At 45.3% G+C, this 20,293-nt stretch overlaps 1 protein-coding gene across 1 annotated transcript in view; it reads right to left on the reverse strand.

Annotated features, from left to right (window-relative positions):
- Positions 1-16,069: 16,069 nt before the first annotated feature.
- LOC131689369 (uncharacterized) overlaps positions 16,070-20,293 on the reverse strand; it is a 135,206-nt gene continuing 130,982 nt past the window's right edge. Inside the window, exon 3 of the mRNA XM_058974417.1 lies at positions 16,070-18,114. Within this exon, the coding sequence (XP_058830400.1) occupies positions 16,913-18,114 (1,202 nt within the window). The 3' untranslated portion in view covers positions 16,070-16,912. The remainder of the gene's footprint in view (positions 18,115-20,293) is intronic.

Raw genomic sequence — 20,293 nt, forward strand, 5'->3', positions numbered from 1 at the left:
CATATTTTGTTTTCTTGACGATCAAAAACATTTTCTTGACTCTGTGCTTTTCCGGGGCGTTTTGGTTGTTTTAACCGTAATATATCGTCGCTATTGTACTATCTCATGACCAGCGCCGTTTTGGGGTAAACTGAGTTAGATATGCCACATCACTTGTAATCTCTACAAAGTGACGTTTTCAGAATTTCGACATTCTGCTTAATTACTGAGATATCGCGAGAAACGTGCTGAGAAAATTTTAATGTTTTGCTTCAAATGACTGTGTCTGAAGATTGGTTCAAGTTATCTTGATGTATAAGATGTTTTTATGGGTAAAACTATCTGAGAAACACAATGGCATAATCATTTTTAAAACACCAATAAACTAATTGTGAGAAAAATGCATTTTAAGTTTTAAAATGGAAAAATAGCATATTTGGCAACACTGTAACCAAAAGTAAATATTTTTTCTAGATTCCCTGACTCACTTCCTTCAAAATGCATCCCAACGATTGTTTATAGACCAAATGAAGCCAAAGATATGAATAAAAGTTAATAATTGATGATTTTTTCCTATGGGAAATTTTTTATGTACTATTATGACATGCCCAGGGATGCCAACGGTATCGATAAACTACATTTTTTTCGGTATATTTACATTTGCACAAGCCGTACAGCCCGCTACAGCGACGCATCACTACAGCTCTTACCAGAGCGGTAGCCAAAACGGATTACATTTTCCCGTACAGCAGTAGAATACATTTTTGTTTTGCTGCTGTACTCCGACTGCTCGGTGAGAGTGTGGCGTAGTAAAGTTTGTTCTCTCGCTTTGTACATTTTTCTCTGCATAGTCAAAGGGAGAGGCCCGCACACGAAAGCGTTGATGCCGGCCGTGGCGTAAATGAGCCGCATTCATTGTCGTCATTTTTGAATAAAAATATTAAAAAGATTGAAAATATTAAAAAATGTAAAATAAGGAAAGAGAAGCTGTACCGCTCGCGTCTGGTGGCTGTACTGGGGACAGTAGTTTTTTGTCATGTTACTGCTTTGCACACAGGCAGCCGTACAGCGCTGGGCGTCCTGCACTAGCGAATGACAGCAGCATCGAGAGAGAAATGAGAATGTAGGCAGAAAAATTAACGCCGCAGAAAAGGTAGGCATTTTGTATCCTTGGACATGCCACACAAATTTTGTAATCGGGGAGCTTGGGTTGCTTATTTATCCTTCACGCCATCACATCATATAGTAGATACACTTAATGACGATATGATACCTGGTGCAGAAATTGCACTAATTACCTGGCAATCTTCTTTCATTTAATTGTCTGCTCAGGAAATCATTTTCCGTACCCAAATATCACATGCGACGCCAGTAATAAATGGAGAAAACCACGAGGATGGTGGAAGAGCAGTGGGTACAAGGCCAAGTGCTTCCTGGCTGTTACCAAAATGATAAGCAAAGGGAAAGTAAGGGTTTTTTGTTTCGTCTTTTCATTTGTTTCTCTTGCTACAATATATGCAACTCGGTGCAAGAGAACGTGACGGCCAAGGAAACGGAAAGCCAATAGCCCAAACAGATCAGGAACAGGAAGGAGGACTGCGAACAAGGAAACAAACAACAGATGCGAAATCGTTTACTTATTTATTATAACTACGATACTAATCACAATTATTTTGCTTTTCTTGTTTCGTTTCAGCAAACCAAAATCTATACGGACTAGCACATACGAACAGTTAGGCTTTGTAGGTTCTCATCTTGACAGAGTCTAGATGGGCGGATGAACGTCTGCCAGGATGTGGGCTGAGAAATGACAATGACACTGTACGTGATGGCGCTGGGCCTGTGGCCTTCGACTGGCATGGTCCATTCTCATTGATTCGGAAGTCTTCTTGGCTGGTTGGTAGATATGTGCTCCTACTTGCAAGTTGATCAATTCGCTTGGGTGGGGGACATGTGGATCCTACTAGTTGTCGACTCTTTTGATCGTGAGTATGAGGCTAGTTCAGGAAAGGAGTGCAGGACTGGCACCTAAGAGATAGTTAATTATTCAGGGCTTGTTCTTATGATTATTAAGCTCGACCAAGCACACCGGCTCTCAGAAAGGATAAGCAACCCTTTCGGGTCGGTGTGGTCTATTCGAGTCGAACCAGGCAGACATTCGGTTCGAGCAAACTTTATGGGGAATAGTGGATAAATATTTCTTATGCCTTTATTGGCAGATATTCTTTTTGCGAAATCTTAAAATACCTTCACTGGTATAGCTACTCAGGATAATAATAATAGAAAAATTGAGGGTTTGCCTGGTCCATAATGTAATGAATACTGAATGACTAGAACAGGTATAATCGAAGTCTGTTATAAGATAGAGATGAAACAGCACAGTTGTAGGAAAAGTATTCGCGAGTAAGGACCAATACTGCTAGTATGTTTACCGTTTCAATTAATAGTCGATTGATCCGCATCGAACCTAGGAGACAAAAATGAGATTAGGAAGAGACAGAAACGGATTCAATGCGAAATTTGCCAATATGACGTTGACCCCAAGGCGATGGTAGGATGATTTTCTATAGGATGATAGACTAGATGACACAACGTTACACGCTTTAAACTTGTGCCAAACAGTTTGTATGTATATATGAATATAAGCCCGCATGTATTTTTTTTTTTTTTTTTTACAATGGAGAAGACCTTTATGTCCTAGCCCAGTACACGTGCTATTGGTAGGGTCCAATCTACCGCACGGGGTGCACTGGGGGCGTGTCGGACTCGAATGGTGACCAGCCATTAATACCGACTAAACTCCATTGGGCTCCACCATCATTCCTCCCAGGAACTACCTCTCGGTATTACTTCTGGGGGGATGGCTGTACTAAATGTACTCATTCACTCTCACTCACGCGTTCATACATCCTGTATGAGGCTTACTTGGGTGCTCTCTCAATCGCACTTTGATTCACTCTCAAACACTCCCACATGAGGCTGACTTTTGTGCTCACCTTTTACGTTCCATGCGAGGCTGACTTGTGTGCTCACCTTACTCATTCCTTGCTAGGCTTACTTTTGTGCTCGCCCTACCCATCCATGTGAGGCTGACTTGGGTGCTCACCCTATCACCTGATTCACTCTCAATCGTGCCACTCTATTGTACCTTTGTCACTCCCTCTGGCATCCCGTGTGGGACATTTTTCTTAGGCCCCACTTCTGACATACCATGCGAGGCTGACTTTTGTGCTCACCTTTTTCATTCCTTGCTAGGCTGACTTTTGTGCTAGCCTCTACCAACCTGTGAGGCTGACTTTTATGCTCACCCTTAACATGCAGTGTGAGACTGACTTGGATGCTCACCCTTTCACTCCTCTGCCATGCCATGAGGCATCGATAGCTTAGTTCCAACATACTACGCTACGACCCTCCCGTCTTGGCATGAGGCAGTCCACTTATACGCCTATACACTCACTCTTCTGTCTTGCTTCGGGGTGGCTGGGTTTACCCCTTACGCGGTTGCCATTCGCTGCGCCAACCTACCTCGGCATGAACAGACCATTCACTCTCTTATTTTGCGCTTGGCCTTTTTCGCTCCAGCTAACCAATCACTAGTTAGCCGTGCCCGTCGTCTGTTGCTCGGTTCGCCAGATTACCTGTAGCCTACTGGCAATCTGGATGGTAGCAGCCGAGACTGCGTTCCACTTCTCCACCGATTGACACATCCGCTGAATAAGGGTATCAGGGGTTGTGTCCCAGCCACAGACGTCAAGCATTGCTCTTCTTTCGACGTCGAACCGATGACATACGAACAGTATGTGTTCGGCAGTTTCATCTACACCTGGGCAGTCCGGGCAGACTGGGACCTCCGCGTGCCCGAACCTGTGGAGGTACTGACGGAAACAGCCATGGCCTGACAGGAATTGTGTCAGGTGGAAGTGAACTTCCCCATGGGGTCTTCCCACCCAGCTCGATATGCTAGGTATCAGCCGGTGAGTCCACCTACCTTTCGAGGAGTTGTCCCACTCACGCTGCCATCTGGCGACCGAGGTCGCCCTGGTGCGCTCGCGGGCTCCCCTATTTCCACGTAGCTCAAAGCACTCCTCATCTTCCCGAATGACCAGCCCGACTGGCATCATGCTCGCTATCACGCAGGATGCATCGTGTGATACCGTGCGGTAGGCAGATATCACTCTGAGGCACATCACGCGGTAGGTGCTCTCCAGTTTCTGTAGGTAACTGGTTACCCTCAGTGCTCTTGACCATGACGGGCCGCCGTACCTGAGGATAGATACGGCAACGCCTGCCAGTAACCTACGTCTACTGGCGCACACCTTTGAGCTGTTGGACATCATTATCGATAGTGCCGCAACAGCAGTCGACGCTCTCTTGCACGTATAGTCGACATGGCTGCCGAAGGTCAGCTTGTCGTCTATAATGACTCCGAGAGACTTCAGACTTCGCTGTGAAGTGATCGCGACTTCTCCCACATGGATAACTGCATGTTGTGCCGACTTGCGGTTGTTGACGATAACTACCTCCGTCTTATGATGAGCGAGCTCCAGGCCTCTCGCGCTCATCCATTCCTCCACCGTGCTAATCGCGTGTTCTGCGGTTAGTTCTACCTCAGGAATTGACTCTCCGTAGACCTCCAAGGTTACGTCGTCGGCAAAGCCGACGATCTTGACCCCAGGAGGGAACTTCAGTCTCAGAACCCCGTCATACATGAGGTTCCATAGCACCGGGCCTAGGATCGAGCCCTGCGGGACTCCGGCGGTAATCGGAACCCTTTTCTGACCGGCATCGGTCTCATATATCAGTACGCGGTTTTGGAAGTAACTTTCCAGGATCCGGTACAGACCCACTGGTAGGCTAAGCCGGTGTAACGAGAGCGCGATGGCATCCCAGCTTGCGCTGTTGAATGCGTTCTTCACGTCAAGTGTCACTAACGCACAGTATCGAATACCTCGCCTTTTTCGTTGGATCGCTATCTCGGCAGTATTTATCACTGAGTTGAGAGCGTCCACTGTGGACTTACCCTTCCGAAAGCCAAACTGGTTGCTTGACAGACCGTCCGTACCTTCCGCGTACGGGGTGAGCCTGTTGAGGATGATCCTCTCAAGCAGTTTGCAGTCGTGTCTATCAGACAGATTGGTCTGTACGCCGATGGGTCGCCTGGCGGCTTCCCGGGCTTCGGCAACAGCACCAGTTTCTGCCTTTTCCATCTATCGGGGAAACGGCACTCGTCGAGGCATCTCTGCATAGCTAGCCTGAACATGTTCGGGTTCGCTATGATCGCTGCCTTGAGAGCGTTGTTTGGAACTCCATCCGGCCCTGGAGCTTTGTTCATTGCTAGGGATTTAGCCACTGCGAGTAGTTCTTCATTCGTCACTGGAGCCACCATTTCGACCGTGCCCGCACTGTCTCGTAGTGCAGGTGGCCAGGGGCTTGTGGCTCGAGACGGGAAGAGTACTTCGATAATCGTTGCCAACCGGTCCGGAGACCGTTCTGGGGGTGAGGAGCCCCCTTTGGTCTTGGCCATCACAATCCGGTAGGCGTCACCCCACGGATTCGCGTTGGCACTCTCACACAGGTTGTCGAAACACGCTCTCTTGCTGCTTTTAATAGCCTTGTTAAGGGCTAATTTCGCAGCTCGAAACACTTCACGGCGGTTCTCTCTTGCATCCTCGGTGCGAGCTCTTTGCATCCTACGTCTAGCTCTGAGACAGGCTGACCGTAGAGCTGCAATCTCGGCACTCCACCAGTATACCGGGCATCTACCGTTTCTTGGCAGTGTTTTTCTCGGCATAGTGGCGTCGCACGCGCGTGATAGAACAGCTACCAGCGCATCCCCGCTTAGACTGTCGGTGTTGGCCTCCAGTCCCAGGGCCGCGGTGAAAGCTTCGCTGTCGAAGTGATTGGACTTCCACCCGCGTACCTGACAGGGATCTCCCGCCCTCGGATGCTGCACACCATAGTTGATCTTAAAGCGGATTGCTAAATGATCGCTATGGGTGTAGCCTTCGTCTACCCTCCATTCCATGCCTGGAGCCAGACTCGGGCTGGCAAAGGTCAAATAAATCCACGCCTCCACTCCGTTTCTACGGAATGTACTAGCGGAGCCATCATTAGCTAGCACAGTATCGAGTTTCGCAAGCGCTTCCATTAGCGCTTGACCCCTGCTATTTGTACAGCGGCTGCCCCACTCCACTGCCCAAGCGTTAAAGTCTCCCGCTATTACTACCGGTTTCCGGCCCACGAGGTCCGACGAGAGCCTGTCGATCATCTGGTAGAACTGTTCTATTGGCCACCTTGGTGGGGCGTAGCAGCTGCAATAGAACCAGCCCGGGGACAACTTGACAGCTCCCATATATTGAACTCATAAGCAAATTTTGTGGTGATTTGGTGATGTCATGGCGGCTCGAATGGAACAAAATTTAAAAAAGGCTCATCTCATCTATTATTTTCTATAGCTGTAAAAAATGAACAATTTAAGCATTTCTATCACCAAATTTATTTCGCTGTTCAAATTAAAAACTGTCCATACCTTAACAGAAACATAGATTCTATTTTGGATCTAAAAAATCCAAGAAAAATAAATTGATTTTCAGAAATACAAGAGGATGGCTTTCAAAATCGAGCCACTTCCACTTATATTGAAATTTCCGAAAATCTTCGAGATCGAACCAATATGAAATCCTCCGATAGACGCCGTTCAATTAGTTTTCTGTCGGGCTGGAGCTGAGTAATATGCGAAATGAATTATGAAGGAATCCGTACCAAAACCATCGCAAAATCTTTTGGACAGAATTATTGCAAAAGTCGAATAAAACTCTGGCAAGAGTCGAACATAATTGTATATGGGGCCGTATACAAATGACGTAGCTTTTTGCGGCGATTTTTGACCCCTCCTTCCCCCTCGTAGCATTTGGTCACTAAATTCTAACCTCCCCCTCGTAAATAACGTAGCATTTACCTACCCCCCTCCCCCTCGTCCCATGCAAAGCGCCCGGGTGATGAAAAAAAATTACATGTTTTTCAATTATTTTAAATACATGTCCTTTCAAAATGTTTGACGACTTTTATCAACATTTTCATTATAACAGCAAATTGCGTGCAAAATAAGCCCATTTCATCACAAATATAGTGTTGATTGTTTTGTTTGGAATTTTATAAGGGGAGCATAAAGAGAAGTTCTCTCAGTTCACAATCCTGCAGCTGCCAATGATTCTAAGAAGCATACGTTCATCTAAATTACTAAATTTTGTTTGGTTGAATACGAAGTGAAAATTTAATTTAGCTCCCAAACTAAGTCTAATAGTTAGCAACATTAACTAACTAATGTAGCACGTTAAATCCGCATTCAAAATCTTTTCGTATTTTTGTGAACTTGTAATTCCGCGAATCGTAAAATTTACCTCGTGAAAAACCGCATCAAAAGTAACTTGTTTGATTTTAAATTTATAATAATGGAATAATGGAGGATCATTAAATTGTTTTCTCTAAACAATGGGTTTTAAACTTAATGCTACGTCGCACAACTTCTGACCCTACCCTCCCCCTCGTCACACTTCGTCACAAATTTGGTACACCCTCCCTACCCCCCAAAATGCTGAGTTATTTATGCATGGCCCCTATTCCTGGCAGCATTCTAAAACCGGGCACTACCGGTTTGCTGCCAGAATTCTGGTAAAAGCGCACAAATTCTATCCAAAACCAATTTTGCTGACTATGTAGAAAATCCGACATATTTCGTTTATATTCCCAAACAAAATTTTAGAATTCTTAACGTTCTTAATTAATTTGAAACAAGATGTCAAATGTTCTCGAATTGTTAGGTTTGGTGATTTACTTTCATTGGCCAAAATGATTTTCATTCATATTTCTCGGGCAAAAAGCACAAATGATTTACCGATTACACACTTCACACAACAATAAAACAAAAAAAAAACAACGACTTCCAAATAAAATTATTAATAAGATTTATGTACCTTGCTGACAGTTTCCAGTTAGGGATAAATTTATTCTCTAATAATTTTCATCCACATTTTGGAATACGCTTTTTCTAAATGTTGTTCTTGCTGCATTGGCGGCGTTCATAACACACGTAACGAAACACGCTTTTCTCTTGAAACTATTTCGTTTCGTTGTGCGTGGTACTCGTACGGAGAAGGCATACTAGCGCCACCATCAAATTAGTGGTACATATATGAAACAAGCACTATCTGTCAAGTTGTCCCCGGGCTGAATAGAACACACCATTGATCTTGGCAATCGCCACACCCTCGGCGGAGGGGTGTATTACCTCTTGAACCGGGAACCGTCCCGTTGTACAGATTGCCACCATTCCAGACCCGTCCGACACCCAATTGCCGTTGCCGGCAGGGATGCTGTACGGGTCTGATAAGAGGGCGACATCTGTCCTCGACTCCGAGACCGACTGCCACAGCAGCTGTTGGGCTGCTGCACAATGGTTAAGATTTAGCTGTGTGACTCTCACGGCTTCTTCTTATTTAACTCGCGGAAGGGACACGAAGGTCCGCCCATAGCATGTTTATGGGCTTGCTTCTTAGCGGTGCAAATAAGGCACTTATATGCCTTAGTGCACCCCCGCTCTTTATGTCCCTCCACGCCGCAGCGACGACATAGCTTGCTCCTGTCTATGCCTTTGCATTCGTATGCTTTGTGGCCGGATTCAAGGCACCGATAGCACCTATCCACTGAAGGCGGCTGGGGTATACTAATAGGGCATACCGACCAGCCGATCTTCAGCTTCCCTTTCTCGGTTACCTTTTTGGCATCCGCCTTCAGTAGCCTGAGGTAGGCTACTTGGGTGCCAGAGGGTCCATCTCTCAATCGCACAGAGGCCCGCTCGATTGTGACGTCGCAGTGCTCCTTGACGGCTGCGACGACGTCTTCTGCGGTCGTGAACTCGTCCAAGTGCTTGCACTGGAGAGTTGTTTCCGCACCTAGCGACCTGATTTGGGCGCCCTCACCAAGGACCTCTTGGGCCAAGGCCTTGTATACTGCACTTGATTGTGCGCCTCGCTTCAGCACCAGGAGCATCTCTCCCGTGTTGGTGCGTCTTACGCTACGCACATCCTGCCCAAGGGCCGAGAGGCTTTCGGCCGGTATGTGTGGATGTGTATAGGAGCAATGTATCCCTGAGCGAAATGGAAGGACAGCCTCTGAGCGGCCAAAACGCTCATGGGAAGCCGGGTGCGCGGTCGTAGGTGTGCCCACAAAGCACTGCACACACTGTCAAGTGCAACGGTGAGACGGTAGGTGTACAGTTAATGCACATAGTTTGCAGAAATAGGTTGTTGAGACAGCCCGATTGCACACTGATAAATAACAATGACAATAACCATTAGCCCTGGTTCTGTCTACAAATGCAAGTTTCGCCTTTATATTCTACTAGCTAATACCCATCGAGCGTTGGTGCAACTTTCAACGAAATAGGAGGAAAACAATTTGTTCCGAAGCCCCATCTGGCGGGTAGATAATCTCCAACCAATGGTACACAAACACATTCCATAACAAATGTCTACTATGTATAAATTTTTAGGGCAATCGGTTACGTCGTTATATAGATAGATAGATAGATTTGAAAAGAAGGGCTTAAATCGATTCAAGGAGAAAAATGCATGTTCACTGAAAAAAGATCCTGTGTAAACACGGCATACACAGATTTCAAAGCTGCGTTCTACCGTGTGGATCACTCTCTCCTACTTGAAAAGATCAAACGACTGTGTGCACCGTCTGACTCTACCGAGCGGCTTAAATCATATTTCGATGATGGTTTTCTATCTGCAGAGCTTGCAAATAATGAATCATGGTTTCATCAACCACCTAGGTATTCCCCAGGCAGGAAACCTCGGACCTCTGCTATTCTCCCTGCTCTTCAATGATATTTCTTATGTGATCCCATCAGGAAGCATTCTTATTTGCGCTGTCGACCTCAAACTGTTTCTAATTGCAGGAATCAAGGCAGATTGTTTGAACAGTTGACGTTACTCCAGAAAGCTGGACACGTCGAAAAGATACCGTAGACCACGGAGATAGCGAAAGCAGAAGCCTACGAAACGCCAAAGGGACCGGTAGTCTCGTTCTGTGAAGAGTAAGAGAAACACCAGGAGAGGAGGAAGAACCGAAGAAGCGCAAGAAGGTCGGTGAAAGACAGCGAAACAGCTGCCAAATGGAGAGCGAATGGCGAACTGTAAATAGGAGGAAAAAAAACGAAGGAAAAACAAAAAAGAAAGTGGACCCCTGGCCGCGCCAGGAGAGGTATAGGGGTGTCACTCTAGTCGTCGAAGCAAACGACGGCGTGACGAACGCTGCGATCCTGCGAGAACGTAGTAAGAACCAGGGACACTCAGAAAAGTTAGATGCTATTCGAGTTGAAGACAGATCCATTGAACAAGAGCTCGACCTATCGGGAACTTGTGGCAGAAGCGGTAGGATTGCGAGCGCAGAGAAAGCATTGAAATAAAAGAGAAGGGTAAACGCTTCTGCGCCGATGTTATGATCGTCGTGAAGAACGCATTCAACAGCGCCGTAGCGCTGCACAGAATGCGGGTGCTGGATTATTTGTGCAAGGTTCTGAGGAGTTACTTCCCTCCCCAAGGTTGAGGGGTTTGACGGCATTGCAAACATCATCAGGCATATTGCGTGCATCAGCGCTAAAGATCAACTGCTTTAAGATGGTTATTGCATTACGCCTCGATAGTGGTTCATCGAGGAGACCAAGAGGGCTTTGCGCCTTTTCTTATGTTCTATGTTTCTTCACACTCTGCACCTGCGCATACAACCGCTCAATCACTGGTCTGTGCGCGGTGATGTGGCCGACTGGCGGGTCGTCGTGTATTGACATTTGCTGTGTGCCGTGTTTGCAAATATTGTTCCACAATTTGGGAGTCATTGTGTGTCCATTTATCGGTCGAATTCGTCATTGTGCATTTAATAATTAAATTACTTTAATAAATACATAAGTAGAAACCTATTAGTTATCGCTTTGTAATAATCGTAGTTTTTCGTGCTAGTGTATAATTGTTATGTGCTAGTCGTATGTCTATCTATGTATGTGTTCGTCTGAGTATTTGTGACAGTTGGGTCAGGGAATGGATGCAGAACTGGCGTATATGATACAATAGTGGCTAATACCTCTGGTGATCAATTTGTGCATTTGGTTCTATTCATTCGGGAAAGTCGGATTGGATAAATTAGGATACAATGAATTTACCGACGCACGTGAATCATCCATTCCCGACCAGCATAGCACGATGAAAGTCTAACAGCATGCAATTGTGGTTAATGGTAAACATACAACATTTGCTGCATTTAGACGAGTTTGATTGCATGTTACATGTATTCATTAGTCTATACTTTTGCACATCTATTAGTTTGCTTTTCCATTACTAATGTATACAAAAATAGTATCGGTCAATTTATACACTTCTAATCAAGCTCTTTGCATCTTTTTTTCTTTATTCGGCATGTTATGATTCCTTTTATTAGTATATCTCTACTATATGTTATCTATACTCATATAGGTACAAACGCTCGTGGCCTTCGCGATAACACAAACCTAGCCACAAACGCGACCATGCAATTGCAATAATCCACACATACTTACGTCCGCGATTTCGCCTACATGAAAAAACCCCGGCAGTTAAGTAAACGTAGCATTTTTAAACCTCCAAACGCGGTCTCCAACATGAACCCACCACTCGCGCGATCATGAAACGGTCACGTCTGGAAGTCTTACCTCGGTCCTAGTAGTCTGGACTAATGTCTTCAGTTGAACCAATCAAACAAGTGACGCTCATATTCACTAAACACGTTCGATGGTGACATGACCTGGAACTCTAGTGATATGGGAAACGGACTCTCTTCTACCATCTGTACCATACACTAAAAATTAAGCATCAGATTCAAGGTTCGCACGCGATCAAACAAGAATACACGCTACATCATTATAAAATCGAAATTATACACGCCAAGTCACATACACTTGACAAACACGTTAATATACAAATGCTTGAGCCCTTCGCGACCATCTACGGCACCTACACCCGCGATCTCGTAAACATGATAACATCCCGGTGATAAAGTGAATGTCTCAGCCACTATAAATTTTCAAACGCGGTCTCAAGCGTGAACTTAAAAACTGCCGCGGTCGCGCGATCATGAAACGGTCACTTACGGATGTTTCTATCCTTTGTATCAGTAGTCTAGGTCCATGCCTTCAATTGGACCGATTAAAAAAAAGCTCTCATATCCACTGAACACCACACTACATGGCGACATGACCGAGGACTCTAGTGATATGGGGTAACTTACTCCCTGTCAGAATGTGAATTGTACACCGAAAACTAACTATCAGAATGAAGGTCCGCGTGATCATCCAAGAACGCCCGCCTATATAGGAATGGCTACACGGTTACAAAATCCAGTTTTGTACACATGAACGCGAGCACACGTGACAAACGTGTTAACATACGAACACTTAAGCCCTTCGCGATTAACAACGCACACCTACGTTCGCGATCGCGCAAACTTAATAACACCCCGGTAATAAGGAGAACGTTTTAGCACTTACAAAGTTTCAAACGCTGTCTCAAACGCGAACCTCCAAACGTCCGTTTTCGTGCGCTCATGAATCGGTCACGTCCTGAAACCATTACTCTCTGTCCTAATAACTTAGGTCCATACATTCAGTAGGACCAATCGAAAAATAAAGCTCATACCCGCTAGACAACATGGCGACATCACCGGGAACTCTAGTGATATGGAAGATCTCACTTTCTTTTAGCATCTGAACCGTACACCAAAAATAAAGTATTAGATTGACGGTCCGCGCGCGATTATCCAAGAACACACGCGAATATGCGAAAGGCACACGGTTATGAAATAGAATTTATACACGCGAAGTACACGTTAACACATGCGACATGCAAACGCACACGCGATCGAATACGTTAACGTACAAATGCTCGAGCCCTTCGCGATGATACACGCGATCGCGAGTTCCTACGCCCGCACATACCTGAACCGTACAATAAATATCACATTCAGAATCACGGCCAGCTGCAATTGGCCTAAAGCCGTGTTTTAGTGGGCGCCATTGCCTGTCTCATCTGCAAATTGTAGTATGTGATTCTGATGGGGACCTCTTCCGAGAGGTTCGGAGTTACTTCCAGAACCCAGTACTAGTCAACGAAACGAATATGGGGTAGAGATCGATTAGAGTCACGGCGGAAATACCCCAGGGCTCCATATTCGGCCCAACGCTCTGGAATATAATGCACAACGAAGTGTTGACACTGTAACTGCCATGGGGAGTAGAGATCATTGGGTTTGCAGATGACGTTATCCTAGCGATAACTGGAAGTGAAGACGTTGACGGCAGAGACAATACGCATCGGGGAAACCTGGATGCCTGGTGTCAAGTTGCAGGTGGCTCACTACAAGACGGAGGTAGTACTGCGTGTCGTGATCAGTGTCGGTGAACACTAAATCCCATTGATGTGTGCGGTGAGGCTCTTGGGTGTGATAGTCGACGACCTGTTAAATTACAACAGCCATGTCGACTATGCATGTGAGAAGGCTGCGAGGACAACTAATGTATTGGCAAGGATCATGCCGAACATCGGAGGAGCAAGATGCAGCACGTTTCGTATAATAGTTGTTCGAGGCTCGAGCGTCATTGCCGGGATGATTGCCGTCTGCATCACTCTGGCTGAGGACGTGGAATGCTACCAACGGAGGAATACACGAAATGCAAGGAGGCGGACTCGTTGGCTAAGTGGCAGTAAGACTAGAACAACGCGGAAAAAGGAAGGTGGACTCACCAACTAATCCTAAATGTGTCGGTATGGGTGGATAGGAAGCATGGCGAGGTGAACTTTTTATCCGGGCACGGATACTTCCGGAAGTACCTGCATCGGTTTAGACATGCTTCATCACCCCTTTGCCCGGAGTGTGTGAACGTGTGAGAGACACCGGAACACGTGGTTTTCGAATGCCCTGGATTCGAAGGGGTATGCCTGGTGTGACAGTTGACAATATCGTCGAATAGATATCCCACGACGAGCATGTTTGGTATGCTGTCAACAGAGTGGTTACGAGTATACTCTACGAGCTGCAGAGAAAGTGGCGAAGGAAATAACAAAGTAGTGCCGTGAAACCACAAATCCGGTTTCGGGAGAAATTCCGACTTCGAGGAACTCCGTCGGTGTAGATTAGGTCCACCGCCGGGGACCAATTAGGTACTACGCGACGTAGGGTTCGTGTCGTCGGAGCACCAGTGAACCGGACGGCAGGCTTCACTGGAATCGCCGGACCCACCTCGACGCCCTACCGGTTAGCTCGTGAGCAGGGTAGATTCACCGGCAGGGATAAGAGCGAGTAGATCGCGTCGAATAGCTAGCAGTGGGCCGTTGAAAAGCTTTTGAACCGGAAGCTGCGCTCCACCCGGAATCGCTGGACAGGCTTCAGAACCTACTGGTTGACCCGTTGAGTTGGCTAGTTTCACCGCCGGGGACTAGATCGAGTAAATCGGGGTGAAGCGGGGAGCTGAATGGTTCACGGAAAAAAACATCGGTATCAGGAGAAATCTACTGTCGGGGTATTCACAGTAGGATAGATTCACCGCCGTGGACTATCCGACTACATCGGGACATAAATGGGAGCTAATTGGCTAACGAAACAGACATTGCTACCGAGAGAAATTCCGCTATAAGGAACTTACGGTCGGTACCATGGATATATGTTGTGATCTTACTGAATTACTAGCAACACTTACTCGAACCTGACGTTCAGTAATAAATATTGCTACAAAGAGAACACACCTGTTTTATAAATGAACAACAGTATCTCAAGAACGCTCTACTTATTTTTAGTTTAAAAGCTAACCCATGTTTTAGAAAAAGTATATTTTTGGCGCAATTAAAAACGATTTTTCGAAAAAGAAATACGGCCCTATTCTGCGCGGCGTGCGACGTGCATTGACTAAAATGACTTTTCTCACCCAATTCTGAAGAGTCACTTCGGATGACGTGAGACGCCCATTTAACTGCAATGGGGAATCTCACCTCACTCGAGTCGACTCTTAGAATCGGGTGAAAAAGTCACGTAAAGTGAGGTGAGTTTAGTCACCTCACGTCACACCGCGCAGAATAAGACCGATTTTTTTTGTTCAAATGCTCACCATCTGGTTCATAATTTGATTTTTTTGGAAATGAACGGGTAAAGGACTAGATAATTTAAAATGCTTTATGGTCCTTTTCAAATCTTTCATTTCCGATGAACGCGCGAGTGCCAATCCATGCACATTTAAAATGTGTCAGAAAACAAGATAAAAATCTCCTAGGCCCCTTCAGAGACATATGTACTTACGTTAGCATTCTGCCATGGTATCCTTTGCTACATCGAGAAGTCGGCTCTAGCTTAAAGTGACCATACGTCCCGGATTAGGCAGGAGATCATCCCGGATCTAAAGAACATTTCCCGTATGACAAGACGTTGCGCCTTTTAAGAGGGAGACTGCGAGGATAGGCTTAGTCATCAACTCAGCCAAGACAAAGTACAAGACACTGATCCTCCCTGTCGCACTTTATGGCCACGAAGCGTGGACGTTGAGGGAGGCAGATAGGAGAGCATTCGGAGTCTTCGAGCGGAAAGTGCTACGGACAATACTCGGCGGGATTTGCGAAAATGGAGTGTGGCGCAGACGCATGAATCATAAGTTGTACTAAGTATACAAAACTGCGGATATTCTTAAACAGATACGGCAGAATGGAATGGGCTGGTCATGTGGTGCGAATGTCGGAAGAAACAATATTCAGCACGGAGCCAGGAAGAGGACGCCGACTTCGTGGGAGGCCACGAACACGTTGGCTATACGCAGTGGAGAAGGTCCTGAGATCCCTGAACGTGCGGGGGAACTGGAAGGAAGCCGCCCAAGATCGACAAAGCTCTACGATACGCCTGGAATTGTTGAGATGACGCTGTAGCCAACACGGTATCAAGGTAGGAAATATTAAACTGGATTTCGGATAGCGTAGAATCACGAACGAATGAAAACGGGAGTTGGGGTTTCCCTGGACACAATCTAGTTCTATAAACAGTATTTATTTCAACACTATGTATTTTGCTTTTCGTTTCGTTACTCGGGATGGCTTCACAAAATAAGTAGTTCATTTATGTTTCCTCACAAATCAAAAACAAAACAAAAAAAAATCCTATTTTGTTTTTACATAAATATTCTACAAAGAAACTTTAGATGGAAGAATCAATAAATATTAAAATTGTACACGATCAGCTCACATATATACAACGCGGTGTGTTCATATATTGGAAAATTTCTGCTAGCAAAATGTATTTCTCCATAAATAGTTTTCCTTTGGCTAAAAGTTGAGTTTTCGAGTTTCGAAATTTTTCCATTTATGTACATTTTCATTCAGTATTTGTAACCCTTAAATGCGCAATGTTGATTAAAAACAACATTGTACATTTCAGGGTTAAACGGACACCTGCCCTCTACCTACTGTATTTAAGTCAACTTAAAAGCTCTCTGTACTTTCTACAAATAAATAATTTATAAATAAAATGAAATACCTATGCTAGAATCGGGGAACTTTGATATTTGAAGCACAATATGACCTGTCAACCTCTAACTAACGTGTACCAACTAACGCGGGCTATTTCTATTGTTCTGTTGCTCGTAGTGCGATTCAATCCTACCATAAAGATTTGCATACAGTGTCAGTTTCCTTCGGTGTGAGTTTTGGTTTTCTGTTACTTGGAATCTTACAGGCTACACACGTTTTGTTTGTTTGTCGCAATAAATAATACTATCGTTCTCGGCTCCGGGGAGTTCGTGCCGTTCAGGTTCGAAGCCCAAGCCCATGATAAATGCAAGTGGTCGGTCCTCGGTTCGATCAACAGATCACGAACAGGCGCACTCTGTGACGCGCATGTTGCTCCAGGTGGACACCTTCAGTCGTTGAGGATTCTTTGGGTCGGCATGCAGGACGTCGATGTGGTCCAAACGCGACGGTGCGCAGCACGGCTTCGGGACGTCGTACTTGACGTGTTCATGCAGTAAACTCTGCAACAGTGCATGGTGACTAGCGGGGTTGAATTTCAACGGGCAACGTCCTCGGCAAAAACCGGCATCGAAGATTTTCGGCTGGATAATGAAATCGAATCCTTCAATGTCGCGAAAGTCCACCAACAGCGGGTGACGGCAGCAGCGTTTGTTGTTCGGCGTGCACGAGGTCGACTTGGGTGGCGAGAGGTAATCCCGCATGGTAGGTCGGTAACGTTGCACTTTGGATCGTTTTTCACGCTGCACCAGTTTGCCTACCACGTTGAGCACGGGCGTTTCATCGTAACTGGCGAAGAATGGTGACGAATCGTGGATGACGAATATGTCGTTGCTGTAGCAGTTTTCACAAAAGATTTCCAATCCGAGATTCTTGCGTGAGCCATCGAGCCAAGTGCGCACGGCTTCGTCAAGTGGTAGCTGGTACCACTTTTTGTCGTCAATAGCCATTTCCGATACGTGGATGGTCTTTGATATCAACCAGTGCCGTTCGTAGGGTTCGACCAGTTGATATACATGTAAAGTAATACTTTTGCCCGAGTTGTGATTGTTGCTTTTTGAATGACTGCCGCTGATGCTGCCGCCATCGATGCCATTGCCGCTGTTTTGGTTGTTGTGTTTGAATTTGACTCTTCCCTTACGTCTGCCGTGATGGGGATGGTACTGCTGCTGCAGCCGTTGGTCTTCACTGGCCGTTGCCGGCGGTGTCAGATGCTGTTGTTGATGTTTACTATTATTATTATTTGTGCTACGTTCGCTGTTTTGTCTTCTGGTTAACATTATGTTTAGTGATGATTCTTCGATGTTCTCTGGTGAGATTGGGGGTAGTTCCGAGAGTGTCTGGTGGTGCCGATGATGATGCTGGCCACTGTGATGGGACTGTTCGTCGGAAGACGGACCGTTGAAGATGGAAGGAGAGTTTAGTCCGCTAAGCTCACCTGTCGTTGCATTTCTGGTTGGTATATCGAAGCGGATATAGACCAGATCGTAGTTGTTGTTGAGAGATCGCTTGCGTCGAAGCTTCTGGTGATTCAGCATAGGATCTGAAAAGGAATACAAAATGAGACTCGATTATCATGCTGAAGACTTGCGACAGTGGTAATGAATCAGACGTTTTGGAGTTTAATTGAGCGACTAGAATGTAGAAATCATAATTAAACATCAATCCTGATAACACGGTACTACAAAATGCAAAAAAATGAATGTATATTTAAAGTGGTCTGTTGTAGGTCTGGTCAAATACAACACAAAACCACGTTTGATCAATTTAATGTACCCTCAAAATCTTGATTGGCACCAAACGCGGTCATTTTTCAGCCGATTTTGAGTTTTTTAAGCATTCTGGAAAGAAGAAATGTTCTTTTCAACAGTATGCTATATTATGTTCTTTTGTGAAAAATACTTTGCGATTATAGGACAACAATATCAAAACTATCATTATTTTGCGATTCTTCTATTATAAATATAAAAATTGCTGAACATTTTTTATTATGAAGCGTCCTTGTTTAATAGCAATTTAGACTCTAAATTTCGAGAGATCATTTAATTTTGCATCCAACGACCTCGGTTGAAAAATGGTGTTTGGTGTGAGACAGCATAAAGCTGAAAATAATTTTATTAGCATCCGGTGTAAGTATAGTAGATTTACTTACAATTTTCATTCTTGAACCACAATCGTTTACGAATCAAAATGAATTTCGTCCGTACTAACATGTGCTAATCTGGGATTTTAGTTTTAGATTAGGTTTACGAATTTTACTTTTAAAGCTTACTGTAACTTTCTGTGATTTGCTTAGGATATATTTAATAAAATTTAGTTTTCCTCCTCCGGTGCACGATGCCTTACTCAGCGCTTTTGATAAAATAACAGCTCTTCTCCCGCCGTCGGGTCATGTAATCGTCCACGTTTCAGTCGAGTGACAGTACTGTTCAGCACCAGATACACCACCAAGAACAGTGTTGGCAGCAACATTCTCCCCCTCAATTGTGAACAAAACGCATTTGTACATGTTCTGGAATGTAAATTCGAGTGAACTGTGACGCTCGTTTTATGTGGATCTTGCGAGATGTGAATATTTTTAAGCCTGTGGTCTACGCAGTATTCTCCTCGCTTGTTGAATTCTTTCGTCTTCCGCAGTCACATTTTAGATTTTTCCGCGCGTCCAGCCATTCCTACATCTGCTATGAGCACCAAATCTCTGACAGCCAGAGGTTTCACTTCTCCGAACCACTGCATTCGCTTAGTCAGCATCGGAAGATATTCCCGTATCCAGCACTTCCAGAAGACGTCCACATTATGTTGTATTTGGTTCCAGGAATGCTTTATGGCAGAGACAGGATCACTGAAGGGTATTGCAGGCTGACGAACACCAGTAGAAATTCACAATAGGAAATGGTTTAGAGTCAGGGCTTCTACTTCAGCAGCATCTAGGATAGATACGTGCGTGGCCGGCTATACCCTTGGCTGGTACGGCTAGTGTCACCAACCCTTCGTCGTCCAGTTTCCGGTCGTTGTTGTAGGCTGCTTCCATTTCTGACTTTATGGATCGCACTATCCTTTCCCACGCGCCTCCCATAAGACCCGGCGGGATAAAGACTCATTTGGTACACGCGTTTGTGAACGTTGCTGCTAATTCTCCATGTACGTTCTCGAGTTCTTTCCGCAGCAGTCGTTCGGAACCTTGGAAGTTGGTACCATTGTCGGAGAAGATTTCCAGATTTTCACTGGCGGTCTTCGGCGACAGAGGAAGCGACGGTGTGGAAAGACTGTTTGTCCACATGAACAGAACGGGTGGTTAGACAGGTGAACAGACAGATTCAGCGTTTAACCGAGATCCTTCCTACTTTCACCAGGGATGTCAGGTGATATTTTGAAAAATCTGTGCGGAAAACGTACGAATTTGGCTGAAAACAAGATGTGGTGACCTTTTTTTGGTTTTTGCGCGAGTCAAAAATTAAGCGCAAGGTAAAAAATTGAGAAATCTATTCTAATCTGTGCATTCTAGAAGAAAGTCTGAAATTTGTGCGTTAAAACAAAAATCTGTGGAAATATGTGCAGGTTTTGCAATCTGTGCAGCATATTGAAAATCTGTGAAACACAGATAAATCTGTGCACCTGGCATTCTTGACTTTCACCAGCAACGGCCCGAAAAAAATACCGGTGTAGGTGAATGTTCGAGTAGATGAGGACAAGCGGGCCAAAAGTAGCGGTGCCATTCGCGG

This window comes from Topomyia yanbarensis, chromosome 3, assembly GCF_030247195.1.
Source record: "Topomyia yanbarensis strain Yona2022 chromosome 3, ASM3024719v1, whole genome shotgun sequence".
NCBI lineage: Eukaryota > Metazoa > Arthropoda > Insecta > Diptera > Culicidae > Topomyia > Topomyia yanbarensis.